The 16,902-nt window shown below is 41.4% G+C and overlaps 1 protein-coding gene across 1 annotated transcript in view; it reads right to left on the reverse strand.

Annotated features, from left to right (window-relative positions):
- Positions 1 to 16,902, reverse strand: part of LOC122811485 (kinesin-like protein KIF18A) — a gene marked incomplete in the record, with an annotated part of 1,576,798 nt that overhangs the window by 1,539,432 nt on the left and 20,464 nt on the right. Inside the window, 1 exon segment of the mRNA XM_044083351.1 lies at positions 2,884 to 3,041. Within this exon segment, the coding sequence (XP_043939286.1) occupies positions 2,884 to 3,041 (158 nt within the window).

Raw genomic sequence — 16,902 nt, forward strand, 5'->3', positions numbered from 1 at the left:
GGTTCCCCTCTGGCAGCTCTGGTTCTAAGTTGAGGGCAGCAGACCTCACTGAGTTCTTGTAATATGTCCCTGTCCATCCTGTAGCACTCTACAATCTCCAGTTCATGTAGTTCCTGGAAGGTTACTCTGGGCTTGAACACCTTTCTCCTTCTCAGCCTACATCTTTTGTCAGCAGCACCAGCAGCACTAACGTCAGCATCTAGCACATACAGATGTAGAACAGCAGCAGCAGCCTCTAGCATGATCTCAATTAAAATTTCCAAGTCTTTACTCCAGTGATTCATAGTATTAAGGGAAAAAAAAAAATCAGACTGCAGGGTGTATACACACTTACAGTTCTGGAGTAGTTCTACCAAGTGTGATTGGCTAATTATGATGTAGTTCACCTGCTTAGGATATAATTGACATGATTTAAAGGCCCTAGTGTGTGACGCCGCGCACAGCATAGCTATGTATATTAACTGAATACATCTGGTTTCCATTTATAGTCGTCTACCTCATGACTGGGATGTGGGTGGTCTAACCATCCAAACAAGCTAATGTACACCCAAACTGTTTGCGGCAAGAGGCACAGCATAGCTATGTATATTAATTGAATACATCTGGTTTCCATTTATAGTCGTCTACCTCATGACTGGGATGTGGGTGGTCTAACCATCCAAACAAGCTAAGGTACACCCAAACTGTTTGCGGCAAGAGGCATGCTGCACAAACATGTGCACTAAGCACAGAAAAACTAAATGTGATAGGACATCCCCCTGAGGTCATCCACATTCACTGGGAATATAAACACTGTAGGAGCCTACACAAAGTGGATATCCATACAGAGTTGCTAACACATCCATGGCATCTACCCCTCATTTGCATAATATTTGTGCGAACAGCCTAGAAACTACACTGTTCATAGCTGTGCAAGCCAGTTAACAGCACAAAAGCACAGCTGTGCAGACCTGACGCAAGGTCTTACAGTACATTAAATAGTGTTCTTTTAAATTTGTTATTTTTATGTTAAATATGCTTGCGCAATGCAGTGCACAGCACAAACACGCTGGAATTTTTAAAAAATATATTAAATTTGACAATTCCTACTGTTTTCAGACATCCACAGTGTACGATTCCAACATTTATGTATGGGATCTTACCTTTTCAGGAGAACCATAGCTTTGGACTTTTATACCCCCTTCTTTCAGTGTAGACTCCTGTGTGCGGAAAATTTCCATGTACCCCACTAACATGGACACAGAGTCTACAGAGTTGCATTACAGGTTCACTCCACAGGCTTAATTTGCATAAAATTCAAACTACTTAAGCCAAAATTTGCATTGCACAAAAGGTTCCATAGTTGCACATGCGTGCAGGTGATTGCTCATCACTACATGGAGTTTATTGGATCTAAAAGTTTTCGCCGCAATGTGCACAGGGGGAAAAAAATTCATGTAAGATTTATCGAATTTCCCTGCCAATCTTAGCCTGTTTCTCTGCTACTGTTTTTATTGAACTTAGCAAGGACAATGATTAGTTGGGCGACATTATAAAGACAGTCCAGTTTGCATTAACTTTCTTAAAAGATGACGGCTTCATGGGATGAAATAGCTAAAGCCTGTGAGAACAGTAGCCACGATTCCCTAAATTTTAAAAAGCTCCTGGTGGAGATACAGATCTTGTCATCACTTGAGCCTCCCACATTTTTTAAATGCTGTGTTCACTGATGCTCCCTGTTTTAAGCGTTACTTGCTTCCTTCCTCTTCTTTCTGCACTAGACAGCATCTGCTAAAATTGCTACCAAGGATTTCTTCTTAACTACAGAAAAAAAGCCTCTTCGGTTCAATTCTTATGTTTAAACAAATCAAACCATTACCCCTGACCCACTAATTGCTTACTCTGAAAGAGAAAACAAATTAAAAGCAGAAGCCACAAAACAGAATAGCAATCTTCAAAAGAATAGCAAGAAAAGGAAAGCAGCTTAAATCCTGAGCTCTTGATTCTTTACCTTCTGGTCATCTATTACCATTCCAGATATTACTGCTAATTCATTGAAAGAACTGCAGTGGCAGCACAAAAAAAAATCTTCAAGCTGCATCTAGAAGCACCAAGTGGCATTAACAAAACTAGTGGCACAAGCTACAGGTCCAAAACAGAAAATGGGAAAACATAGAACCCCTCAAAGGCATGCAAGGCGTAAGCCAAATTTCCCCTCCACCACCACCAAATGTTAACTTTCCAATGGCATACATGGGGACAGATTAGGATCAAATAGAAAAAAAATGGCAGTGACCAACACGCTCCATGCAATTAAGGTGCAGGGGGCAAAGTGTTTTGTGCAACTTCACATAAATTGGTGGTGATAATCTTATACTGGGTACCCAACAAATGCATATCACACTGATGAAGTACCACATCAGAAAAACTCTCAAAATAATGTAAGCAAATACAACACAAATACAAGCTTCTGCTCCATGTGCAAGAAATATAAATACTAAATGAAAATGCCAAGTAATACAAGTGAGGGGAATTTGGCCTTTCAATCTGAAAGCTAAAAAAATAATGGCCAGAACTGGACATTTTCTGCCAGCTTGGCTCAGAGAAATTAAAGCTATGAGGGGGTAATAAGCTTTTCCCTGTAATTCTTTAATAGAATCCTTCAATCTTTCAGTCTCCCAACTGCCTACTGTAGGGTTCTGAGCAAATCACTTAATACACAGTACTCCCAAACTCCTCCTGGAAAGAGCTGCTTGGGCAGAAGGATCACTTCAGTCTCTGTAAAAAGAAATGCAACTGATGAACTTCAGATTAAAACCTGTGACAGTATAAACCCTCATCACTCTTGCCAACAAAACTCATCATCACATAATAGAAACGCAACATAATACAAACTATCTTCACCTCAAGATAAGACACAGTCACTTCACATCGCTTGTCTTCCTTCACCTCTTCTATCCTCCGGTAAAGTTCCATCATTGTGCGGTACATGACTCCTGGATCTCCTTCTGTGCCCAGCATCGTATGAGTCTTTCCAGCACCTGTTGCACCATAGGCAAACACTGTAAAGAAAAGAAAAAGCTACTCAATTTGTGCAAGTGAGAAAAATACACCTCATTAATAACTGCTTTATTCAGCATCTGCAGTTACACTGAAGCAGAATGAACCAACCTCAACCATGATATTTTAACATCATGAAATAAGTTTCTGTTTTCACAAATTACTTCAATACTCTGGTGAAAAAGTCTTCCCGACTGTTGAACGTATAATTATTTTCTTCTAAGAAAGTTAATATTCAATTCAAAATTTACTTCTCTTTTCATTATGACCTTACTGGGAAGACAGCAAAATAATGACAATACACTTGACAAATAACTGTCAATTATATAAATCTAAGCTTCCAAAAAATTCTAAGGATGTACAATAACGATGTACAATAACACCGGGCAAGAAACTTGTATGATTTTTCTGGGTGTCTAAGTCAATGCTCTGACAGAAAAAAAGTTGTCAGTACCAAGTCACACAGTCAAACAAATTTGCTGGCAAGCAAAACACAGACCCCTTAAAGTATCTGCCATGCATATAAGGCACTTTCAAACAGAAGTGTTAAAAAACAACTTTCAAGTTGTCATCACACAGCAGTTTTAAAAGTCATAGCAAAAACGTGCTGCATTTCTTAGCACTACTATCAAATCACTTACGACATCTGACTTCCCTTATAATACAAGTAAGCATTTTTCATTATTGTAAAAGAATGCACTTCAAATGTAAAAATCTCAGCTAGACCTGAACGCTGTTACAACCGTTCTACATACATGAGCTATATACATATTTTTACATGCACAAGTGTGTACGTATATGCTGATATATATGTAACCACTTACATTAAGCATGCACATACATGCACCCATGCTTGGATACTTGTATATACACAGATAGTCACAAAAGGCATGTATGTTTATACATACACACACACATCATCTCCACATAAGCATATATGATGTACACACGTATATAAAAAGTTTATAACACTGAATACAATATATAATTTTTATAAACAGGTCAAATTATGAAGGATTTTTTTTTTTTTTTTTTTTTTTTTTAATTAAAATATATTAAACTTGGGTCCTACGTTCAAGATACTAAGGCCACATTAAATAAGACCAATGGTCTGGTATGGCAAGATGATTACTATTGGGTAACTACAGATATAAAATTAATATATACTAGCATACAAAATTATGCGGGTTTCGAAGCAATGGGCTATTTTCTAGGTTCCAACCCTATGGCTATTTACATTTGTGAACTGCTACAGATAATAAAAAATATTTTTTTTCAATTTTTTAGATTTAATACTAAATGCAGAACCCAGTCATCATGTTGTTAAAAAGAATCAAAGAGACTAATGCTGATGCACTTTTACATAGTCAAAGTCATCATCCACAGTCTTTAAACTCCTTAACACACAGTGAATTTCTAAGAGCAAAACAGAACTGTAGTAAGTAATGACTTTGACAAAGTATCTAGTTCATCTATTAAAAAAATATTTTACAGACTTATATGAAAGTTTGCATTATTGACAGGAAAGGTCGAAGCAAGTTTCATAGGAATACATATAAAATTATATTATTAATAAAAATGTATGTGGTTTGATCACATGGGCAAAGTTCAAATGATCAAACAAAAGGCAAATGTGGGAAAATCCTGCGATACCCACACCCAGTTGTGGGTTACTGCTATTATACAATTACATTATTTAAGAAACACGTTTCTTACCTTTCTTAAATAATACCTTTGTACAACACCGCTTGGTGGTCTTCTGGCTCCTTAATTCTTTACTGATGTATGGAGCATGCATATGGTATGTACGGCCACTGCATGCACAGTACATCACTGTTAGGAAGCTGCCATGAAAATCAGCATACTGATATCGGTTTGCCTTTTTTTATTTATTTTTTTTTAATTATTTACCCATTACTGGAAGCTAGAGGGACAAAGCAAACATATTAAGATAGTGGGAGACATTCTACTAAAGTACTCAAGTCTGGAAACTTGAGAGATAAGGTTAAAAAGATGGAAATCGGTCATATTACCAGCACTTTAACTTTTAAACTTCCAGAGTTTTAAGAGACTATTTTTTTTTTTGTTTCACATTCTACTCTGCCCCTCTTAAAATAAGATATCCTAACAAAAAGGCCAGCCGCTCGATACGTTATCCTAATGGAAAGAAGTTCAGTCGCACATGCTCAATTTATAACGGGCACACAGATTGGGGTGTCCAACCAGTGTGCACATTCTGGAATGATAACGAACTTTTTCTGTAAAACTGATAACACAATACTTGCACTGAGGCAGGTTATATCAAGTATATACAAAAATGAAAACAAACAAAATACAAAAAACAAGAACACCCGTTCACAAAATGGAAGAGTACAGCTGCCTCCAGGAAAAGAAAGTAGTTTGATTCAGTCACTCCTTTTAGAAATTGACGGCAAAAACAAAACTTAGTATTTCCACACAGATGTTATATCTGAACAAATTCACAACCCTGGGAAGTACAAATCACTATGTATTCATAAAAAAAAAAAAAAAGCGTTTTCGTTTCATACAAAAATAAACTATCAGATCTATATATATATATATATATATATATATATCTGATATAACATCTGTGTGGAAACAGTACATTTTGTTTTTGAGTCACCCCTGTTAGAAACGGACTGCAATCAAACTACTTTCCTTTCCTGGAGGCAGCTGGACTCTTCCATTTTGTGAACAGGTGTTCTTGTTTTTTACATTTAAAATTAAACAGAAGATGGGTACCAGTATATCCAACATCTGCTGCTGTTTTTATACATGTGCCTTTACTTTTACATTCCATTGTTCTCTCATCTGAAGTTCCTCTTCAAACTCTGCTTGTAGGGCCACAAAGACTTTCACTTGTCCCAAAGAATGAAAGACCCTAGATACCACTTCAGGGTTTATCGAATTGACATTAAACAATTGTGCATGGGTAAAGAAGCTCAGGATAGTAACCCTTCAACCTGTCATTTCACTTTTAATGCCTTTGGCCCTTATGGTCACCTTGGTCATTAAGGCAGCTTCCCTCCACATTCATATTTTTCAAGGACACAGCCTTCTCAGATGTTTTGCTAGTCTTCACCACTTCCAGTTCACAACCTGCCATTTTAGCCCTCCATTGCTTCAAAGGCATTCTCAAAATGCTTAGCTCCTATTTTCTGCCCATCTAAGGCTCTAGAGATGTGCACATGTACCCCTTTCTGGAGGGCTGCCGGATACAGGACCATTCTTACTATCAGCTTCAGGCAGATCTCAACTGGATCATTTCATGCCTGACCAATCTGCATAAACAAAGGTCAAACTTGATCCCTCCAATGGCATGGCCTTTGGGGAGGGGGGTTGTTACTGGACGAATCCAGAAGAAAAGTTTTATTTACTTTAATTGCATCTGCTTACTGGGAAGTTCCGACTAAGATGTGCTCCTTTTCAATAGAGGCCTAGAAAGAAAAGCTCCCAAAACATATTTAGTGGAAAAACACACATACACAGATTACAACAGACCATATTGCAAGTACAAACACTATTTGAAACATAGTGATTACAGATTAGACATCCAAGTGAATATGACAAGTAGCAATTGTCAAAGGGGGAAACTAATAAAAATGGAGATGGCAGCACATGAAGCAGTTAGGGTACACAGAAAGAAAACTGGGAAGAGCAGTACAAGAAGAGAAAGAGATAAAGTGTTCCTTCCCCAGAAGGAATGTCTGTAGTAAGAGCCTTTTCTCTAGAACTGGTTGAAAGGCGGTGCTTGATGACATTTGAAATCACGAAAAACAGCCAAGCCACAAGATCTATATAAAATATTCACTTTATTGTGGTACCTCGGCTTTTCGCCTTCTGGGAATAGATTTCAAGGTAATATCCAATCCAATTTATACATCAAGTACTTCATTAATTAACCAATTATATACAAATAATTAAACAATTATTTTAATATAAAATTACTCTAAACTTTAAGCATATTAAATTTTTTTTTAAAAAACATAACATTTTACAAATTCCTCATAAATAAACATTTATAAAGTTAAATTACTATCTAAATTCATTCCCCTTGGAAACAATGTCTTACAATTTAGGATCATCCTACATTTTAACCTGTTGCATTCCTTTTTGAAACTACCTCCGCTACTCAATATTGGCAGTGCTAAGACACTGAAAAATAAGCTAGTTGCCAATCCCCCATGTGCAGAAATAAAATGACTAGCTACTGGGGTATTCATATTTTGCCTTCTACTATCCCCAAATGTTCCATTATTCTAACTTTAACCCTCCCATTCGTTTGTCCAATATACCAACTAGTCTTTGCATAACTGCATCCAATAAGATATACAACTCCAAAGGAGTTACAGTTAAAAATCGGTTCCTTAGCTCTGTAGTTTTTACCGTTAATTTTACAACCATCTAAATTCTTAACCCTACTATATAGTTAACGACTTCCACAAGTGCGTTTCCCTACTCTGTCACCTAATCCAACTTTTATGCCATCCCATTTTCAAATTATTATCTCTACCATATGAAAAGGTGATATGTTTAGGAAATAAATGTCCTATTAACATATCATCACATATCAAAATTCTCTAATTATTCTTTCCAAAATGGTAGAAAAAGGAGAAAAAAATCTAGGTCACAAAAAAATTCCTCATCTTTACAACCTACTCATTTTGTGTATTTTACACCATACTTTCCACCTAGTCTCTTATTCAGTCCCAAAACTTTGTTCCTAGCCTCCAATAAAATGGGTTCAGAGTAACCACACACCATCAGTCTACTCTGAACCGCATCCAAATAAGCATCCCTCAACATAAGATCTGATGCATTCCGATAAATCCTCTTAAATTCTCTATAAGGTAAATATTTAGAGGGGGACGCATGCTACTTGCATGAAAAAAAATTGTTAACAGAAGTAGTTTTTTTTATAAGGTCTGAGCTTGACTCCACGACCACTGGCCACGTACAATTCCACATCCAAAATCATCATGCTAACCGAATTCAAATGACATGTAAATTTTAAACCATGAAAAAATAATCTGTTCCATAAATCTCTGCATAAACACGCAAAAGTCAAACCTGATCCCTCTAATGGCATAGCCTTGGGGGAAGGAGGGGGTTGCTGCTGGACAAATCCAGAAGAAAAGTTAGTACTTGCGTATTATCGCAACCAGAAACTATTCCTGTTAACCTTGAAAGGGATGTGGGAACTACCAATTAGAACTCTGTCATCTTGTATATCAGGCAGGAAGAAGGATAATGGTCACCTTTTGTATTCGTGGGTGGCGTACTTTTGCGACTTAACTTTCTTACTGTAAGGTAAAATAAACCTGACTGCTGCTTCCGAGTCATCGTAATGCAATGTCATTTTTCTTGCAATTCTTCATGTATGGCAACTTTGCGGTTTAGTCATCTGCGAGTATCCTGTGTTTTACAGGTCACATTTTTGGGGGGATGGGAATGGCAAAGCTCTTCAAGCCTTTCAGTGCACTTTGTAAGATGGATAGAATTGCAACTCATGCATTTTACAAACTGTTGGTTTGCAGACTTTGTCATCATCCGTTGGACTCTTCATAGCAAAGGATGTGTTATGGACAGTCCAATTAACTATTTTACATTTGTATTTTGATGGTGTGATATTTTAAGTGTGAAAGATCACCTCCCCTTTTCAAACAAACTCTCAGTCTGAGTTCAACCCTTCTGTGTCAGTAATGGCTTTCAGAACTAATGACACAGCATGGCCAATTACACAATACAGCTGTCCCGGCACCGTAAAAAGTACCTTATGCCCCAGTGTCGGAATGTTTTTCCTTTTGTCTCCCCTCTTTTCTCTCTCTGGCTCTTTGTCACTAGCCCCCCCATTGTCAGTTCTTCATATATTATTGCAGGCGCTGTGAAGTGCACAACCAAGAAGGTAGAAATATAGCCTTGTTTGGAATCTAGCAATTGTCAAAGGGGGAAACTAATAAAAATGGAGACTGCAGCACAGGAAGCAGTTAGGGTAGACAGAAAGAAAAGTGGGAAGAGCAGTACAAGAAGAGAAGAGATAAACTGTTCCTTCCCCAGAAGGAATGTCTGTAGTAAGATCCTTTTCTCTAGAACTGGTTAAAAGGCAGTGCTTGACAACATTGGAAATCCTCAAAATTATGAGAAACTTGGCCTTGATCCTGATGGCTCCCTGGCAAAATTCCATACTAGTAAAGTTTAATGGTTCCTGAAAAAGATTCAGGATACTACACCTTCACCTTCTGGATATAACAATTTACTGGTCTATTTGGCAAGTAAGGAGTTTTTTTTTTTTTAGTGAATCAATCAAGTATCAAAGAACCTGGGAATGCACCTCTTACCCTAAATACAGCCGCCAGACTCTGGGTACACATCTCAGACCTGGCCTGTGGAGTTCTCCTATATCACATCGAAATCCAGGGTTAATAAAAAATCACACTACTCAAAACCAACATAGCAGTATTAATACCAAACATTTAAAAGTGTTTGGAAGCAGTGGGCCCCCAGAGCTGTAACATACAAGATACATAATACATCGAATTAAACAGGGAATTCACTCTTATCAACTTATTAACTATGCCAGTGTGGGACACTGTCCAGAGGCAGAGGCTGCATTACTAGGCTATTTGCATTACCTTGGATCACCTACATCAGAGTTTCAGGAAACACTGCTCCAAACAGTGACCAAAGGAGAGCTTAAAACTGTCATTGTCTATATATTTTTTTATTAATGTCCAGAAATTATGCAAAAGATGAAGAACTGAGACAGGTGAACTTTCAAACTAAAAAAAAGATCAAGACATCCTTCTTCAAGGCTCTTATCCTAAGCAGAGATAAAACAAGGAGTTTTTTTTTTTCATTAAGAAACACACACGACTTCAACTAGTAGACTACCATATGAAAGAACAAAACTAAGGTATGGCTCCAGGCTCTCCAAATAATTTTATTGCAGAAACACAAGCACTTTCACCATCAGGCTTCTTCAGGTGTATGGAACAAAGTACAGACACACCTGTCTTTATACTAACAATCACTGCTGAATCACATGATTTCATAGTAATTCTCTTAAAGAAATAAAGTAACAGTTACATAAACTGTTACATAAAAACACAAACTACATAAAAAATGTCAATATAAAATACCAGATGGCATAAGAGATTATGGATTAAATGACAATGTATTATTAAAATAATAATTGCTGGACAGAGGAGAAAATTAGGAAATAAAGTATATTATGCTGAGATGCAATTCAGTTAAGGAGTGTAAAGAAAGTGTTATTATTTAATGTTGCATGAGAGAGACAGATTGGGGGGGGGGGGGCAGAGAAGAAGTAATGGTCAAAATCTCTGCCACACAGATACAATGTCAAGAGTGCAGTCCTGACTACTGGAATTGGTATGTTCTGCCCACATCTATATGTGGCTCCTCCAACCTCACAAAAACATGCTGGGTGTTTCTGCCTCAAGGATTGAAGATGCTGAGTTCATACCCACATCTCAGAGTTATACTGGAGTGCCCTGCCACCAAAAACACCCAAAAATATATAGAATCTTTGCTGTTGCCTGCAATTCTAAGTGATGCCCATCAAGGAGAAATGAATCATGCTGACCAAGCCCTTTTAGTACGAACTGTAGCATGCATTAGCTCCTAGACAGGAAAAACAGATTACATATTACACCAGGGCTAGTCATTTGGCATTGTAAAAACTGAATCTAGGTAATGTGGTCACATCTGGATTCCTTTAGGCAAGATTTTCCAGCTTCTTTTCCATCACTGTTCTTTACATTGATTGGTTATTTACAATAAAAAGAAGTTATGTCCTTACCATAACGTTCCATGTGGAGTGTTCATCTCGCCTTGGTTATTACACATGGGTTCGGAGCCGATCCTCGGCTCCGTGCCGGCCGACTGCAAGCTCTGCATCGAGAAAAAAGCTCGAGGACATCCAATACCCACAATCCCCCTCTGCCTTTACCTCAGATCTAGTTTGCAAGCAAACCAGACATACAGCACGCACACCTGCTAACTATATACATAAAGTACATATATACAAACATACCAAGAGTATGATAGTAACAGCAATACTGCAACAGCAGAAGGAGAATACTCCAGACCAGGCACCAAATTGAACGTTCTTCCTAAGGGTGGGAAGGGTGGGAGTGTAATAACCAAGGCGAGATGAACACTCCACATGGAACGTTATGGTAAGGACATAACTTCTTTATGTGAGAGTGTTCAATCTCGCCTTTGTTCTTACACATGGGTAGCGTCCCTAGCTCCATGATCCTGAGGAACTCAAGGAGAACGTTCTTGAGCACAGTGGAACCAAAGGTTGCCCTATCCCTAGAAACCCTGTCCACTTTGTAATGAGAAATAAATGTATGTGGTTTAGCCCAAGTAGCAGCCGCAAATGATGTCTAAAGGTAAGCGAGCTGCATGAGCCAAAGATGTAGAAATTGATCTGGTAGAATGTCCTCTGGGTTTTGCTGATAATGTTTGATCAGAATTCTCATAAACAAAAATGATACAATCAGTTAGCCACTTGAAAGAGTTCGTTTAGAAACTGCAAGACCCTTTCTGCTGTCAGCAAAAGCTATAAATAGCTGATCAGATTTCCTGTGATCTTTTGTTCTATCCAAATAAAATCTGAGTTGTCTATGGACGTCCAGTTTGTGCAACATATACTCTAATTTATTAGAGTGGTCTTTAAAGAAGGTGGGTAATTCAATGGACTGGTTAATATTACTAGTAGAACAAACTTTGGGAAGAAAGGATGGATTAGTGCGAGGGATACTCTGTCAGAATGAAAAATTAAATAGGGATGTTTGACTGAAAGGGCTTGTAGCTCAGACACCCGTCTAGCCGATGTAATAGCCACCAGAAATAATGTTTTCCATGACAAAAATTTCAAGGTGCAACTCGAAGCTGGTTCAAAGGGTGGTAACATCAATTTAGAGAGCAATAAATTTAAATTCCATGGTGATGTGGGACTTCTGACTGGTGGTCTGATATGAAAAGAACCTTTTAAAAAGGCTTTACAGAGTCTGTGAGCCATAATAGGTGCACCACTTTCTTCTATATGATAGCTAGAAATGGCAGCCAACTGTACTCTTAAGGTAGCCGGAGAAGCTCCTTCCTGAAATAAATCGGTTAGAAATTCTAAGACCTTATTCAACGGGGCTGTAACAGGGTCCAGCTGATGTGACTCAGCCCAGATGACAAAACGTTTCCATTTACTAGTATAAGTTTTTACAGTGGAAACTTTATGAGAAGCTACCAAGATATCTTGAACCGCCGATGTAAGGGGAATTGACCTGGCTAAAAAGGGAAGCGGAGCAGCCAAGCTGCTAGATGGAGAGATTCCAGGGATGGGTGAGGAACTCCTGACGAATGAGTCAGTAGATCTGGCTCTGGGTCCAGCATCCAAGGTCCCCGAATGCGGTGGCGCAAGAGAAAGGGGAACCAAATTTGACGAGGCCAGAACGGAGCAATGAGAATTATAGTCCTCTGAAGGTTGTTTGCTTTCTGCAGAAACTTTGCAATCAGGGGAAATGGAGGAAAAGCATAAAGGAGACCCGGGGGCCAAACGTGCACCAGCGCGTCCCTTGGGACTTCCCCTGGAGGGGGTAATAGGGCAAAGTAGCTCCTGCATTTGGCGTTCATTGGAGACGCAAACAGATCGCAGGTAGGCTGGCCCCATTTGCGAAAAATCTTCTCCGCAACTGACTGTTTGAGGGACCACTCGTGAGGCAATAGAATTGCCCTGCTCAGCCTGTCGGCTATGACGTTGGATGACCCCGGGATGTGCGTTGCGATTAGAAAGCGACCAGTGGACTCTGCCCATTGCCAAATTCTCATGGCCTCTCTGCATAGTTGGTAGGACCTGGTTCCCCTTGCTTGTTTATGTACCAGACTATGGACATGTTGTCTGTCTGAACTGCAATGGTCCCTGGAGGAAGAAGGGGAGCAAAGTGTTGCAACGCCAAAAACACTGCCCTCAACTCCAGGACATTGATGTGCAGATTGTACTCCAGATTGGTCCATTCGCCTTGGACTGTCTGTCCCTGAAAGATGCCCCCCCACCCTATCAGGGAAGCGTCCGTGGTTATCATTGCTGACGGTGTGGGTAGCACAAATGGTCTTCCGCTGGATAGGTTGCAAGTCTGTAACCACCACATTAGGTGTGATTTGCACGTTTTCGTTATCAATATTTCGTGAGTTAGTGGAAGTTGTTGGAATGACCATTGAGCAAATAGAAGCCATTGTAGCACTCTCATGTGCAGTCTTCCCAATGGTATTGCTATAAGAGAAGCTGCCATGAGACCCAGAACTTTCAGAACAATTTTTGCTGGGGATTTCCTGGACGACAGCAGAAGGGAAATGTTGGATTGAAGTGCAACTATTCTTTCTGTTGGGAGTTTTAGAACTAACTGACGAGTATCTAACTCCGCTCCTATGAATAAGATATGCTGTGATGGCTGTAGCAACGATTTTTCGAAATTTACTGAGATGCCAAGGTGTGTACAAAGTTGTAAGGTGTAATCCCTGGCTTGTATCAGTTGACGCCTGGTGGTGGCAGACAGGAGCCAGTCGTCCAGATACGGAAACACCTGGAATCCTAGGCGCCTCAGATGAGACGCTACCACTGCCATGCATTTGGTGAAGACCCTGGGGGCTGTGGTCAGACCAAAGGGCAGGGCTCGAAACTGATAGTGACTGGCTCCCAGCCGGAAGCGCAAGTGATCTCTGGATGCCCTGGCCACTTTGATGTGGTAGTATGCGTCCTTCAGATCTATTGAGCACATCCAGTCGTCCTTCTGTAAGAATGGAAGGATCGATTGAAGCGTGACCATTCGGAACTTTTCCTTCTTGACAAAGGTGTTGAGATGACTTAGGTCCAGAATTGGCCTCCAGTCCCCTGTTTTCTTTGGAACTAAAAGAACCTTGAGTAAGTTCCGAATCCTATTTGGTCCGCTGGGACTGGTTGGATGACTCTTTTTCTTAGCAGCTTTGAAATTTCTGTAGCTGCTGGGTCTCGCAGATGGGGTGGTACATCTGGGAGTTTCTTCTTTGGAATGGGGTGGATAGAAATGGGATTTTGTAACCTCTGGTAACAACGCTTTTACCCAATTGTCTGAAGAAAGGTTTTGCCAGGCCTGAGGGTATAAAGCTAAGCGACCCCCGACTGCCTCCAGAGCAGGACAGTCTGGCCTCCTCTCAGGAGTGCTGAAAAGGTTTGCCAGGAGGTTATCCCTGTCACCTTGGTTTTGGACCCCCTCTGCCGCCAGGGCGGCGTCTTCCACCTCTGCCCCCCCCTCTGCCTCTAGAGGGGGCATCACCCTGTGTGTCTGGAAAAGACCTTTGGGGTTTTCGAAACCACATTTTCCCACCACGTTGCCCTTTGGGGTACGGTCTAGAAGGGGTGGAAAAACGGACTCCGACAGCAGACAGAGTCTTTCCCTCCTGTTCACACCGGGTAAGGGTCTCCTTTACTTTAGGGCCAAAAAGTGTGGCTCCATCAAATGGGGCGTTAGTAAAGGAAGACTTGAAGGCTTCCGCAACCGAACATAAGCGCATCCAGGATTGCCTACGAAGAGCAATCGCTGAAGCCGCTGCCCTACTCGATCCTTCGGCTGCATAGGATATCAGCCTCATGGACGAGTTCACAATGGACGTTAGGGTGTTGAGATGCGCTGTAACTTTCTCTGAGACAGCGGCATCTGTAGCACCCTGGAGGGTATCTCCCAACTCTTTGACTAGATCCCTCTGTAAACGTGTAAAATGGGTCAAATAGTTCAGGGAACGCATAGAGAAAGCCGCTGAACTGAAAATGCGCTTCCCATATCTGTCCATGGTCCTAGAATCTTTGTTAGGCGGATGGACAGATGAGGAAGACTCCGACATCTCCTTTTTCGTGGCCGCTGCCACCACCATGGCGTCTACCGGAACTCCTTTGGTAAGGTAAGCTTTGTCCTGTGGTGCCGTGATGTACTTATTTGGCTTCCTAGGGACAGGTTCCACCGTGTCAGGAGTCTCCCACACCCTTCGAGCAATCAATTCCATTAACTCATCAAAGGGCGGAGTGACCCAGGAGGAGGAAGGACGGGCACCAAATGCCTTCAGCAAAACTGACTCATCCTCAGAAGGGGGAAGGGCTTGCCAGTCACCTCTCTGTTTAAGGATCTCCAAGATGTCAGCAAAAGAGACATCCTCTGAAGGTGACTTAGATGAGTCAGAAGGGTCCCCTAAGTCAGTATCAGATGTCAAGGATTCTTGTGGAGAATCCAAGTGTCTCCTCTTACACAGTCTTTTCCTAGGAACTTCTTCGTGGGGAACATCCGAAGAAGCCTCCGAGGAAGAGGGGGCACCCTCCAGGGGTGGCTGAGACACTGGTGCCCGACGCTTGGACGTGGCCGTGGGTGCAGAGGAGGATAACGGTCCTTTGCGGGGAGGAGAAGCTGTACCTGCTGATGTGGTTGTCTGAGTAGACAACACCTTCCTCATGAGGTCGAAGGCCCCCGGGTCCCGAGTCGAGGTATCTCCCGGTTCAAGAAATGGGAAGAATTCCCGAAACAGGAGCCGAAGGCACCGACCCCGAGGACGGAACCGAATCGATCCGTGCCGAGGCCCCGAGAGGGAGAGTCGGAACCGAAACATCGGTCCGACTCTCGGTCCCGGAACCCAGGACAGACCTTTGGACCCGAGACTCCGGTACCGGATCGGATGGAGTCGAGGTAAACGGTGCCGACCGAGAAAAAGACGGTTCTGGCACCGAGGGCTCCACAATCATCAGGTCAGCCTCTTCCGGCTCCGAAGACTGAACAGGTCTCGAAGGAGGAACAGATGGAGATAGTGGCAGGCCTTCAAGTCTCGACATCAATTGAGAGGAGACCGAAATAAGCTTGGACAGGGCCGTATGCTCCATAAGTTTCTGCACCACCCGGTCCACGTCGGTGTCGGAAAGGGCTCTCGAAGAACGAGTCGAAGGGATCGAAGACGGAGCCGACCTCAATAGAGTCGGTGGAGGGAGCTCCGTCACCGGTTCCAAGACTCGAGGCTCGGAAACTGCCAACAGTTGAATACTCGGCACCGAAGTCTGTGGAACCGGTGATCCAACCAAACACGAAGAGCTCGGAGCCGATGTCTTTGGCTCCGACGCCGACCTTCAAGACTTGGATGCCTGGTCTGAAGCATCCAAGGCCTCCTGGAAAGAGGGTTTCAGCAATCCTCTATCCATCAGTTTCCTGCGCCTATCTGTCATGACCCTCCCACTAAAAGAGTGACAAATAGAGCAGTCCTCTTGTAAGTGGAGAGGGCCAAGACAGTAGACACAGGAACTGTGGTTGTCTGTGACCGACATTTTTTGGCCACACTGACAACGCTTGAAGCCAGATTTTAATTTTTCTGACATGACAAGAAAAAATGACAGTCCAGTAATTAAAAGTCACTTCCAAAGAGAAAACACAGTCAAATCCGGTATATGTGTCAGATCCTGTAATATAGCACTACACAATATTTAGTCAAGTTATTTAAGTAGGGGAGGTAGGCCCCGAAAAAAAAAACTCTGTACCCTTTAGTTAACTATTCATTGACTATAAGCAGAAATATTTTTTTGAAATTTTTAAACAGAAAGAACAATTCTTATCTGTAAAAGCCTCGAGCTAGTCCCCAGCGATGCGTATGCAGCAGCGGCAAACTAGATCTGAGGTAAAGGCAGAGGGGGATTGTGGGTATTGGATGTCCTCGAGCTTTTTTCTCGATGCAGAGCTTGCAGTCGGCCGGCACGGAGCCGAGGATCGGCTCCGAACCCATGTGTAAGAACAAAGGCGAGATTGAACACTCTCA

This window comes from Protopterus annectens, chromosome 9.part0 (genome assembly GCF_019279795.1).
Source record: "Protopterus annectens isolate FY-2018-M chromosome 9.part0, PAN1.0, whole genome shotgun sequence".
NCBI classification, from domain to species: Eukaryota; Metazoa; Chordata; order Ceratodontiformes; family Protopteridae; genus Protopterus; species Protopterus annectens.